General features: G+C 41.3%; 1 protein-coding gene across 1 annotated transcript in view; it reads left to right on the top strand.

Annotated features, from left to right (window-relative positions):
- The first annotated feature begins 5857 nt into the window (after nucleotides 1-5857).
- Nucleotides 5858-14352, top strand: part of R3HDML (R3H domain containing like) — an 88624-nt gene continuing 80129 nt past the window's right edge. The window contains exons 1-2 of the mRNA XM_078651945.1: nucleotides 5858-5979; nucleotides 6487-6814. Of these exons, the coding sequence (XP_078508071.1) occupies nucleotides 6554-6814 (261 nt within the window). The 5' untranslated portion in view covers nucleotides 5858-5979; nucleotides 6487-6553. The remainder of the gene's footprint in view (nucleotides 5980-6486; nucleotides 6815-14352) is intronic.

Genomic DNA, 14352 nt, shown 5'->3' with positions numbered 1-14352 from the left:
CCAGGACAGTTGTCTTTTCAAAAAAAGTAGAGGACCTGTTTTTCTTAAATTAAAAAGGAAAGGGCGTATTGTGCCCCTCAGATGCCACCCACTTAAACCACTGGGATTGCCCACGCACCACTCATGGAATTCCCCCCTTGATGCAAAGTAATGCAAAGCACGGTATAACACAACATTGCATTATTTTGGGATACTATCCAATGTTTGTGTTGGATAGTAAATTCTACCTTAACGCATTGCGGTAGTATTACATCCAAAAAGTGATGCAAACCTGGTGCAAAGATTTAGTAAACTTGGGCCTGAGTTTCAAAGTGAGATAGTGGATTATTAATTAGGCTGGTTGTGAACCCTCACCAAGTGAAAATGTCAATATTCTATTTCAAGTCTAGTTATGTGTTTTTTTAATCAAAACTTGCTTTTCGCTTGTAATGCTTGTCTATGAGCCTTTTATGCCAACTGAGATGGAGTGTGGGTTGGATGCAGAGGCCGAATTGGTCCCCTTTTAAATTTTACCTTTGCATATAGAAATATTTCAGGTTTTTTTCTGGTTGACTGGCTAGTTGGGGGTCTTTAGCAGCTTAAATCCGAAGTTGGGATCAACGTCATGGGAACAGATGTCTTCCAACAGTCCAGTGGGAAACTTTGTTCTCGATGGGAGTTTAAGGTTACCTGCATACCAGTAAAGCTACTCTAGTATATGAGATTCTGATTCTGTGTCAAAAATGTTTATCTTTTATATTTAGGTTCACCATTGCAGTTCTGTTGGAAGAATGAGTGCACCAGGCGCGGCCCATGTAGGTAAGAGCAATAGGGTAGGGGGGCGGGGTGGGGGGAGTTGACATATGACGATGCAGGAAAATTAAATAAAAAAAAGAGGGAAACCACTTACCTTTGATGCGGCAAGTGCAAGGTAAGTGGTTTCCTTTTTTTTTATTTAAGTTTCCCTCGTCATCATATATGTCCAATTAACCCTCAAACCCACCCACCACCGTTCTTAACTGCACGAGCTGCACCTGGAGTACACTCTAGCACCAATCAAGGGTACAGTAACTGGGGGCGCCTCTTGGGTGCTAGAACCTGAATTCACAGGCTGCACCAGCAGAGTCCAGGGCAAGTTCAGTGGTAACTGGTCAGCTGGGCACTTGCAGGTGCAGGACTTCTTCACCTTTTGTGCCTCAAGAGGCTAGTCCACTCACTTGTCATTGGCTGAAGTGAGAGCAGGTCCAGCCCTGGGGAGTCTCTTTCTCCATGAAGTTAACAGCAGGAACACCTCATTTCTTTCTAGAATCCTGTCTTGGTTCAGCAAAGTGCACCTTCCTTTCTAAGGTCCACAGGTTCACCATGTGCTGTCCTACTTGTGCTCTTCGGAGTCAGTAGTGTTCTGAGGCTGGTAGCTAGGGGTGCCACTTTTAGGCCAATTTCGAGTTTGTGGGTGGGGATGACTCCATTGAAAATGAGGTAAAAAAAATTCCATGGCCAACCCTAGCCATTTTTACATCTCTTCCTGGGAGATGGCAATTGACAATCCCACAGTGCATCTCTCTGCCCAAATCCAAGGAACCTTTCTTTAGTTGATCATAGTACGGGCACACCCAAGAGATGTGTCCAGTTAATGGGCAATGCCTCCTATAATTCCAGTTCAGAAACAGGTTTTCCCATCTGGAATAAATGCCATTCTGTCTACCTACACAAAGAAGAGGGAAAGCTAAGGTGCGCCTTGCATTTGCCTGTGACAGGCAGCTAGCCCACTGAAGCTTGACCATTTGTGGCCCAGCTCTCTAGCATCTTATCAGGAGGGGGACCACACCTCCACCCACCAATAGCCCTTTTGATCCCCTTTCCTGTGAGCCTTTGATACCTTCTACCAGGAGTGCACCAGGATGTATTGGTTGACAACTGCTGCTGTGAATCAGCAACAGCTATTAGAACTTTGGGGCAAGAAAGTAGTGACTTTCTAAAGTCACCTTAGTATTACAAGTTACCTTAACACTGACTTCAGCAGTATGATGAGTTTAATGTAACATATATTTAATACCTTACAGTAATATATTTAATGGTCGCAAATGGAGTTAGCACTTAGCTGTTGGGCTAGTGTAACCCCATGTTGGCCAATGGGAAAACAGCCTTGCTAAAGTGATTACGACAATGGCAAGTTTATACAGTCAGGCCATGTAAAACAGAAAATAAACATATCAATATTTAGCACCGTGCCTTATGGGCTACTAAGGGGGTGACTTATAATTATTAAAAATGAATGTTTGGACTTGGCAAAGGATTTATTTTGCCATGTTGGGTTGACAATTTAAGAGCTGCCCGACTAGTCTGCAGTGGAAGACCTAGAGACATGTTTTTACCTTGCTACTGCACTGAGGGCACAATTGAATGCTGCTGTCCGCTAGTGACATTCAACTTACCTGCCCTGGGTACAGTTTGGACAATATAATCGGGATTTGTAGGTAAGTTAAATATGCCAATAAGGGATTAGCCAATTGAGCAAACACTTTGAGGGATACAGGCACATGCACTGGGACCTGGGCAGCAGAGTCGAAAAACCAGCAGCATCAGTCCAGAAATGTTGGGGAAGGGGTGATCACACAAAAAGAGGCCTTTCCTTACAGCCAGTAAATATGTATGAGTGAGCATTCATGAGAATAAAAGTGAATGCACGTGACTGAGTAAGAATGAATGAGTATAAGGGGGTGTAAGAACTGGGTATTGAGTTTACAGTGGGGGGTGTACTAGAATATCCATCTAGGGTTTCCAGGAGTCATGATTTAAACTATAGCAGTTACTCTTTGTGCTTGATGCTCAAGAGACAAGGCCTTATTTACATTTTAGCAAATAGGAGTTGTCCACTGTGTCATGCATTTGAAGCTGACAACCCCCACAGGGTGTGGAATTGCCCGAAATAATGTTTTATTGGAGCACAGTGTTCGCAGTGCTGAAGCGTATTCTAACCAGAACATCCATGCTAGATCTGAAATATTGTAAATTGGGAACATTTTCCATGGAGAAGAAGCTGGGGAATAAGTTCTTAAGCCTAGCATTGTTCTTAGCAGAACAAAGTATAGAAATGTCATGGAAGACACCACGGGCCTGATAGTGCAGAAATGGCCAGGGCAGTGACATATTGGGCAGAATTAGAGTTAGCATAAAAGATGACTGTGACAAAAAAAATGGCACTGACACACTGGGGCTAATTCTCGGCATAAATTGTGAAATACTGGCACAAGCATACTAGAAGTAATTCATGTCATATTGTGCATGAATGAAAAAATACTGGAATTCTTGGTATTTGGACGCCAGTGGCAAAATGCTGCCACTAGCACAACGTAGGTAAATTACTGGCATAAAAGTAGAAAACCGGCCCAGGGGAAGGTGGCAACCATGCCCAAATGCTGACCTGACATAATGAGGACATTTTTGACATATGGATCACCTATTGTATATGGATGTCATAAATTGCAATATTCTGACAGTGGGACATTTTATCTCATTTTTTTTAAATAAGGGGAACGCATCAAGTATGGGGGCACCCATGATAAAATTCTGGCCCTAATTAAATGGAGGTAATTTTTTTATATGGGTGCAACCATGCCACTTTTTTTTTTTTAAACTGGTCAACTCCTGGTGAACGTCAGGTTTCAATGGCTTGGTACACCATAAAAGGATTTGAATAGTTAATGAGTGCCAATTCAGAGCCAATAGAATTTTAGCAAATGTGTGTGAAAATTGTGTTGTAAATTGTTATTTTAAAGGCACTATTTCACTCAATTCTTTTTTAAAACATTTCAGGGGAGAAACCTCCTAAAAGAGGTCTGGTTTCCTCTCTTTTCATGCCCAGAAATGTCAAAGATCAAGTTGCCATCATAATATTTGTTATGCTACTAATCATGCAGATATTATGTTACTTCAGTTAGTCAATTGTAATATCAGGGTCATGTGACGCGCTATTGGGAAAATCAGGGTTGAGGGTCAAATTATGGCACTTCTTGTGATGTTATTTTGGTCAAAGAGCATGTGATGTCACTTCCACTACCCCTGGCATTATGGTGAATCATTGCTTATGTTCTATCTGCCTTCTTCCTTTGTTTTCCCTTTAGAGCCTACCTCTCTACTGCTCTTGGTCAAAGTCTGAGGGTGTTAAATCAGGGAAGGGGCATTTGACAACCATTGTAGCCATAGGACGGCATCTGTAACACTATATCGCTTCATTGTTCTTGTCTATTTATAAACACAGCACAAACCCCTGTAGGTATCCTAGCGCAAGGGATCAAGTGCCCAAGAAATAAAGCTGGAAAAATACTTTACAACTTTAACTATCACAAAAGAAAAAATGTGGCTAATACTGAAAACCAAGGATATTTCATAAAAGAAACTTGCCATTACACTCATCCCTCATCTGTGCAGCCATTGGTCTAGAAGTCTTAGTGAAAGTTTAATCAAAAGCATATTTTACTTTTTTCTCAAATGTAATAAATAAATAGAGATAGAATAACAGATTTTGTCTATCTGTATTTATAGGGAGAAATCAGTAAAAATGAAAGCTGCAAGTAATCAGTACTGGGGCTTAGATCTTAGACCAATCCGCTCAAAGGAGAATTTAATCCAGGCTGTCTACTATGGAACTCCAGGTTCCTTACTCCCTTCCTCAGCCTGGATTATATAAAATTATCTGAGTACTTCTGAATTTCTAACTGGTATTTGAATAGTTAAGACTGCAGGCAACACTGATGGCGCTAATGAGGTAATTACTCGAAACAGTAGACAATCAGTGGTCGTGGTAAGGAGGTCGTTTCTTGGGGCAACAGTGGTGGTTGTAGCCTGGATGGATGGAGTACATGACAAGGAATCCTTTGCCCATATGACTTAAGTGACCCTACCCTGGTTAGCTCACTGTGGTTAAATAAGGGAAACTTTTCAGTTCCTGAGACTTACGTCTCTTCGCCTTATCGTAGATGTCACTGACAAATGGGCAATCAGATTCCATTTCATTGTTTAATCAAAAGGGGGTGGTATTGTATAGTGACTTCCAAAGAATTTAGTTCTGAGCCACAAAAAGAGGTCCATAATAAGAAGTCCAAAAAACAAAAGTTTAGGGCCATTCACTGTTTGAATCAGAAAGTAGAGATGATTGCGTGCATAGGTGAATGGGTAAGTACGCTATGTGGCACCATATAGCCTTCAGGCCCTCTTTCAAGTTGGGCTGGAAATTCTGATGATGACAAAAAAACAACAGCATTCTCAGTGTCAAGCATCAGGTATTAATGGATTTTAGCGGCAGAACAGAGTTGAGGACGTGGTTTATGCACCTGCAGTACATAAAGTGAATTAATTTTGACTGTTTTTTTCTGAATTTGTGTTTAATTTTAAGCTCAGAAACAACCAGAAAGGTTTGTCTGTCTCTGCAATGCGCTTCTTGAAAATAAAGCACTCCGATAACTATCAAGTTAAATTAATTCACTTTACACACTACAGGCGCCTAAAATAGGCGCTGAGGGCTAGATAAGACCATAGTCATGCAGACAATAGTAATTTTTTGCATACAGAAATGTACTCACCTCTCCTTTTTGTGACCAGTCACTTCGACATTTATCTATCCATATTTACCCACTCACCTAACCACCGCATTGCGTGGCTCGCCCATCTCTCCAGCCCCCAAACAAACACATTCTTGTCTAACTTTCATCTCTCTCCTCTGCGCCTCGCGCACCGCTCGCAACAAGCGCGGAAACCTTGGGCGCCCGCGCGTGTCAACAGAGACGAGCAGTAAATCACCAATGAGGAGACGCTCCCAGCGGCAGCGCGCGCCGGGGGGACGAGCCAAGGATGCACGTTTTGCGTCAGATGTTCCTGACAGAAGTGCTCGAAAGAGGCTCGGCTCGACCTCTCTGCCACATGTGTCCGACCAGGCTGCAGGCGAAGGTCGTCCCAGTCTCCATCCCGCGCAGCCCAGCGGCTCTTGGCTTCTGCAGCGAGGTACGTACAGCCGGGACATCTGTTCCCTATTCTTCATAACTTTAAACGCACAACTGCCAGATTTCTATTAGGGCTTCTTCATGCATGCGAGAAGTTGAAAACTCGTAGTATTTCTATTCTATTTCATCTTGTAGTTTTTCTGGTAATGCACGTTTCCTCTGAAACCTTAATTTATAGGTCCTTTAAAGTTTGAGAGTTTAATTATCAATGGGAGATTCTGTCTGACTGCATTTATGTTCCTGTATTATAATAAAAAAATGAGCACCTATATAATGATGGCAGTTATTAAAAAAAACTATATACCATCTTGATTTGCAGTGGTATGTATTAATGTACACATGCAAGTTCATTCAGGTTCCATTTTTTCCACAGGAAATCCTTTTAACATATTTGTTTCACTGAAACGTGTTTTACCAATATTTAATAGATGTTTTATAAGTTTATAGAATGCAGCTACATCAAAGTATTTCAGAAATATAAAATGTGTCTTTTTTTATCATTCGTTAGCAGCACTAGAGTGGAGCAAAGAAGATCTGCAGCACTGCGAAGACAAAAACAAAAAAAAGATTAAAAAATGACTTTGCTGCACATCCATCTGTACTTGACTGGCTTGGGACTCTGGGTCATACAGAAGTCCAGTTCGCTGGTGCTCACCAATGCGAGTGAACTGCTCTATCCAACCAACAGAACTGAAGCAGACCTTACATATGGCAGTGGGTTTCCACGAATCAGACGAAGGCGCTACATTTCTCCGCGGGACATGAGCGCTCTCTTGGACTACCATAACAATGTGAGATCACAAGTCTTTCCCCCGGCAGCAAACATGGAGTACATGGTGAGTAAAGAGTTAAAAATGATAGTAATAGCAATGATAATCTATTTTTCTGTAACACTCATCAAACTGAATTTTTTTCAAAAGTTTTCCAAATTTGCTAAGAGCAAAGTTGATGGATAATCAATAAAAAAATTCAAGCTGAAAAGATGGTGTTGTGCTAGGGCGGGAACTTTCCCATTGCCTTACAAGACTCTTTCCCCTAAATCTGGTCCCAGGGAGAGAAGGTGATACATCTGAGCAGCTTGAACTGTCGTTTTCCGCTGTCACCCGAGTGGCTCCAGGGAAAAATCAGGATTCCTTAACAACAGAAGGATGAAAGGACTTGAATTTATAAAAAGTGACCTGCAGGTTTCTGTGTAGTTGATGAAGCTTCCTCACCAACAAATCACTGAGACAATGTGCATGGTTTGAAATGGCCAGAAAGGATGGATTCATACCAGAATGTCTAGATTTCCAAACGAAATTCAATCTGAATGGAAATCTTTTACATGCTCAGATCTCTCTAAACTGCAGGCAATGAGTGATTATTTGTCCTACAACTGACTTTTCAAGACCGGATGTCTATTTAGGTTTAATCATATTCTCTAAAATACAGATCTCTTTGTAAAACTGATAAAAAGTTAATTTGAAATATTTTGGGAGTGGGATACATGTATAGTTTTACGGTATTTCAATGCTCCAGGGTACTTTGCTTGAAATTCGGTCTCTCTTACGAAGACCTGTAGATTTTTAATGGCGATTACTCTGTCTTTGCTTTACCGTGGATGCTTTTTAACTACCTATGTGTTAACCCACACTGCCTTAATCATACGTTTGTATGTGAGTAGGGGAAAGATACTGTCACTTGTCAGAGGTCTCGAAATGCATCATAACTCATCAAAATCTGATTTACTAATTGTACAAGCCTGGGACTCCACCCTGCTTTTATGTTCTTTGACTAATCGTCTATAGTGTAGACACAGTCAGCCTGAGTGCTATCTAGTGGCGGTGCCTTAAGGCTGCTACCGACATTCTAGTATGGAGGCGCTGGTTCTTTGCATCAGTGTGTGTTGTGTTGTGTGTGTTTGTGTGTCCAGGTGTGATAGTGCAATAGCATCAGGTGCTGCTGCATGTTTGCGCTGATATACATATGGGCAGCTATCTGTTTACCTACCTACTGGAACAGCAATGGGTTTTAGTAGTATAAATGAGGTGCTTGGACAGAGCTCTGGCAGAGGTATACAATCTACAAGACACAGACAGATGTGGCCCTCATAACCAATGAATATATTTACCCTCACCATTACCACAGAGCAAAGAAAATGCTTCTTGTATTTTAAAAACCATTTAAAACCGGATGAGTGTGCGATTCATGCAGATGTGCACTTTTGTACAATGCTCTGCAATGGAAGTACTCATTAGTAGAGGCGGAAAATATGAAGTTTAATGTCACTTTATGTTCTAGGATCCACTCTTGCGTCAAAGTGTGTGTCAAAATCACCAAGCATTGCCAAAGCCAACAGGTCTGCCTTTTTATTTAGTGAAACGTGATTGGTATCTGATAGGCAGACTGTCTTGTGTTTGTTTAGGTATTTATGGGTGAACCAATCACGGAAACAGGTGTTATCTGAGTTAATATATAGGGATGGATGAATGCTAGGTGACTGTGTGCATGGATGGATGAATTAATGAGAATATACTGCTAAGGCACATTCATCCACCCAACGATCCACTGATCAATTTATTCATGCACCCTATCACGCAGTTTCACATTCCCCACTGAAATATCCACACAGATACACACACAAATCCCTCATCAATGCGGCAGTACATTATTTTTTTTTAACAGATCAATTGATTTTACCTGTGCTTTTTTACTGCTTTGCCTTCTCTTCCCTTTTTCGCTCCTGCTGCTCTGCAATTACTTGCTTTGTAGTCAATGTCTCCTCAAATTGCCTTTGCCTCTTGCCCACTGGTCTTCTCATCACCACCGCTTCACGTCTGCTGTCTGTGTGTCTGTCAGTGTGTCCTTCAACAACCGACTCAAGAAATAAGTAAAAACAACTCAGTAAAGCAGCTGATCTTTAACTTCTGGGAGAGTTGATCTACGATGCATTTGCCCATGTTCACTTCATATAGACACAGCAAATATCCCCTGTGTTAAAAGTGTACGATAAACAGCTGCAAACTTCAAGATGTATTTCAGAGTTTCCAAACTATGGGTCTCCTGTAGAGTTCGGCGGACGTGTTACTCGCCACAAACGTGACGGATGTCCCGTCAGCCTTATGAAGAGGGCCATTGAATATCACGCACTTGTAATGCGGCGTATGCATTGCACCTGTTTTGATACTAAGAGTAGCACCCTGCAGAGAAAACACCCTCTTAACACCTAAATAACATACATTAATATTTGTTTTAAATCAACGCAGCAGGCTCAGAAAATAGTTATAATCGTAAAAATAGTTTTGACATTAAAAAACAGTGTTTAGAGATTTAGGTAGGTGGGGTGTCTTTATACTTTTTTGTGACATGGAACTAACCCACGTCTCTGAAGTGCTAGTTACGACCCCCACTTCTCCGAAATGCAACATAAATAATACTAAATAACGTGTTTTAAAGTAGAACAGACACGTGTGAAGAGATTTGTTGGTACACATAATCGCATTCTGGACGTGCTGGCTCTGCACCTGAATTTTTTTCAGGATTCCTTTTTATAACAACCTGATGTGTCTGCTTCTGCATCTAATTTCCAATGAGGCTTCTATGTATTTTTGCCTTGGATTTCGTTTACACTGGTATAAGTATTTTTGTGTTTGAGCTGTTGTGGTTTGGTGTCTCACCTGGAAGCTTTTGCTCATAGAAATCATAAAATAATTGCTTATTGGGGGAACAGATGTTGAAATGTCAGTGACGATATCTTACACATTTTTACTATTTGCCTACAAAATATGAAGTTTCCTTTTTTTTAAACAATAGTCAATGGAGGTGATAACATTTTCTAGTGATCCGATAAAAAACTGTGGCTAAAAATCAAACATGTAATCCTTTGATGAACAAAGAAGTATTGTAAAGAAGGAAGCACTCTGAACATACTAATAGTTTGTTTTGAAATATCTTTCACACCCTAAGCGTGGTAAATAACAGGTGTTCTATAAAATTACCTAATTGAATAGGTCTCAATGTACCTACACACAAGATGGAAGGCAGAGTAGGCCGTGCTAAGATTCAGACTTGATATGTGCAGGTCACACAGAGGCGCAACTAGAGACAAATTTCGGGGGGGAGGGGAGGGGGGCTGCAAATAATTTCGAGGGGGGTCTGATTCTTCCAGCAATATGAAGAGTAGAGATGCAGGGGCTCTAAGAATGGATGAAAACACAACAAAGCCTTGTTAGTAGGTAAATGCTCTTCTAAAGACCTGTGAAGTACTTGGGTGTGACTGTGTGTGTGCCCGGTAAGCTGTCTCTGCCGGGCTGACACACACAACGGGGGGGGGGGGGCTGAAGCCCGTTTAGACCCAATGGGCATTGCGCGCCTGAGGCCATAACAGATGTCAGTGTGTTTAGTCACTGAATCCCCTTCCTGATATACTAGAACACAAACAAAGTCAGTGTTGGCTTTGGCAGTGCTTCCAGACAGCCATGGTCCGTGCAGGTAACAGCGGGTGGGGCCGGGTAAGGGGGGATTTCGAGGGACGATGCAGAGGGAAAATTATTTATTTATGCAATTTTCCCTCAGCATCGTCCCTCGAAATCCCCCCTCACCCGGCCTCACCGCCTCACCACTGCTACCTGCACCGATCACAGCTGCTTCCAGAATTCCAAAGCAAGCATCCCAAAGCCAATAGCAGTTTGAGCCTATCTTAAAAAAATATTTTGTTTACTACCAGGATTCCAATCACATGCGTCATATCGGTCCCTATTCACAAACTGCTTTTTGTAGTACATTTAGCAGTGCTAAAATACAGTGGCGGCTCCTCGAGGGAGTGCTGTGAGGCGGGGGAGGCGCAGGGTGGGGGGTAGCAAACTCCGGCGTACAGCAGAACGGAGTTAAGTAAATAAATAAATAAAACAAATTACATTGCGCACACTGCATTGGCATTTGGCGTTGCAGCGCGCACAATGTTATTTGTTTTATTTATTTGTGTATTTACTTAACTTCATTCGGACGTATGCCTGAGTTTACTACGCCCTGCCCCACCGCCCCGCAGCACTCCCTCGAGGAGCCACCACTGCTAAAATAGTACAACTCACGTAAGGGTTGTAGGGAGTGTTAAGGAGGGGGCTTAGGGGCATATAAACACCCCAACAAAAGAGTTAGTCCATTTCGATTCACAAACTGCGCTTCTAACATTAATACAGCTGAAAATGTCCCAAAACAGTCTTAAGTGTACTGCAGTTTAGACCAGGAATAAGTCTAGCCACTAAAACTGAAACACACTTCTATAGAAAATAATGGAGGCAGGGACTTAAAATAGGAAATAATGTAAAAATAAATTAACTTATTTCAACTCAAAAAAATATATGTAAATTTTATTTATTACTAAAAAATACATCATATTAAAAATGAATATTATTTTACTATAACTTTAAATTTGCCGCGGCACGTGGAAGGAGTTAGGGTGGGGCAGGCAGGCGGGGCAGGGGAGGGGCAGGGTTGGGGAATGCTAAAAACCGGATTATGGATAATTGGAGGTAAGTAAACAATTTAATTAATAAAACAAATTTGGTAACGCGCCCTGCATTGCAAAATGCGATACAGTGCACGCTACGAAATTCGTTTTATTTATTAAATTGTTTACTTACCTCCAATTATCCATATTCTGGTTTTTAGCATCTCCCACCCTGCCACTCCCCGGCCCCGCCGTCCTGCCCCACCGTAACTCCTTCCACGGGCCGCGGCTGCTTAAAATGTAAAAATAAATTGAACTTTTATTTTTTGAGGGCATTTTTTTTAGTTCAACTTATTTTATACCTAAGGTTTAATATTTTTTAATACATATTAAGCAAGAAATAATCATTTTACTGTAGGTGGATAGTTTTTAAGTAAAACTTTAAATACATTATTATACATTAACCAAATATATTTAAATGAATTATTTTTAACATACTTTTAAGATAATAGTCCTGTAACATTTTTGCCTATTTGTTCTAGGTTTAAAACAATATTAAATGATTTTACCCATGTTTGTCAATGAAATATTTTATTAATTATTTTAAAGCTTAGTAAATATTTGTACTTTTCCCTATAATTTACCATAGGGAGCTGTCCAACCTGGTTGTGGAGACCTCCACCTATCTGTGGAAAGTTATTAATAGTCATCGTACACTGATAAACATTGCTCTACCTCTGGTTTCAGGGCGTGGGAACATGAAAGTCAAAGTTACTACTAAGAGTAAGAATCAGTTCACACATGGGTGTATCTACGCAAGCAAATGTACCTTTGTGAATAAGGTCTATTCATGGACATCATTTAGGGGTCACCAGTGGTCGCTGCTACTACCCCGGGCTTGCCTCTTGCCACCCCTGGCACTGCGTTTGCGACCCCTGGCCTCAGAAATGGCAAAATTAGTGTCTAGAACACAGGGGCAGCTCTTTCTAAAGGATGATGGTTGGAGCTACACTTGCCTGGTTTCTGTCAATGTTTTATCATGCAAATAGTGAATAATTAATATTATTCACTATTAGTGTAATAAAACATGGAGTACAATCACTGGAATATGACCATATCTGGGAGCTAAGGTATGTAAATGCATGTTGTATGCATGCTTGCGGCTGAGAGTGTGTTTATGTGAGTGAGTGTGTGTGAACGCGTTAGTAGGTGTAAGCATGTGTGCGTGATTCAAAATAAAGGTCGAATGGCCTGAGATGTCGCTTCCGCTGCATGAGGCATTTTGGTGAATTGACGTCAATGGGCCTTTTGTGTTTAAATGCGATGTGACGGCCATCTTAGAAATTATAACAAAATAACATTGTTATCTAGTTAAAAGATGGCCTTCTATTTCCTTCTTTAAAACAGTGTAGCTTCAACAGACTCTACTTGTAGAAAAGCAGCTATGGTACAAGACTTGTTTGTGGTTATTTATTATTTGGTACAGCTGAAGACAAAACCCAAACAAAATAAGTTATGATATACTATGCAAAAATCCAGAATAAAAATATCTACTGTCATAACTTCCTTATTATAAATAAGTTAATTATGGTCAGAAAATTGTAAGGGTACATTAGTATTCCATGTAGTTTGAACAACGTTTTTGGCGCTGCAAGGATAACATTTTTTTCCATTACATATATCCCACCCACTAATAAGGCAGTTTTATTGTATTAAGTGCAACCTGGTAGTGCCACCATGAGGCTTTTGGCTTATATTACCTTATTAAAGTGCTGGCCTTAATTATAATTTTGTTATGGCAGTGAAAGTGGGAAGTGAGTCGTGCCATAGCAACGATTTTTCAAATAGATTTAGTTTGCAGCAAGGCGATTTACCTGACACCAGAAATACTTAACAAAAATCTTCAATTATAGCTTATAGAAGTATGGCTGGGTACTTCTGAATTCCAAGAGTAAGCCAGGAATTAGACAGGCTTACGCATGAATCTCGTGAGTAAATCGCAAGCACTATAAAGCACACTAAGGACCGGATTACGATCTTAGCGGATGGGATACTGTGTCACAAATATGATGGATATTCCGTCTTCCGTCTTACAAGTTACATCATATGCTATGGAACTTGTAATACGGCGGACAGGATATGTGATATGTTTGTGACGAAGTATCCCATCTGCCAAGATTGTAGTTAGGCCTTTTGTCATATATCAGTTTTTGTGAATTGGAACTAACAACTCTTGTTGCACGCAAGGGTGGGGCGTGCCTAGGGGTTGCACGCGACAACTTCAAGCCTTTGAGCTTTACAAATACATTTGGTAGATTAGATGTGCATCCTACCATTTTTGCAGTTATACTAACAACTCTTATACCTGCTTAAGTGCCACTGGCTAACATTCTTTTGCATCAGGCCCGGTGGTCCCTGCCAATATGAGTAGCAGCTCTCCAAAATGGAGCAGTAGCAGAAGCACTTTGGTCACTGATGACATCAAAGAGTGTTCCTTTGACCCAGTCTTAGCCACTCAACAGCCCACTGACATAAAGGAAAATGAGGGGGCTCCCCTGCAAGGTACGTGGATGGGGACCCTTCAGGAATCAATTTGGAGCTCTCGACCAGAGTACTGTGCTGAAGGGGGACCCTGGAGGCTGGGGGTCCCCCCGCATCGCGGGTGTTTCGGGAGCCTGTGTTACGCCATCGCATCTGCCGTATATTTGCTGCTTAGAGACTACTGAAATGGCAAGGAGTGCAAAGCAAAGACATTGAACGCTGTTCTTATAGCCCTGTTTGATTTCTATGGCTTCTGTTGCCTCCATGTGCTCTGATACCAATGGCATCAAGAGCAGAGGCATTTATTTGTACGAGAAGGCAAGCCAGGGATGACCCCAAATTCACCCCCTTGTCCATCATGCTCTACTTGCTAAACTGTTGAAAGATTTTTGGCCCTGATGGGTT

Source organism: Lissotriton helveticus, chromosome 7 (genome assembly GCF_964261635.1).
Source record: "Lissotriton helveticus chromosome 7, aLisHel1.1, whole genome shotgun sequence".
Classification (NCBI taxonomy): domain Eukaryota; kingdom Metazoa; phylum Chordata; class Amphibia; order Caudata; family Salamandridae; genus Lissotriton; species Lissotriton helveticus.
This window is presented reverse-complemented; position numbering and strand designations above follow the sequence as displayed.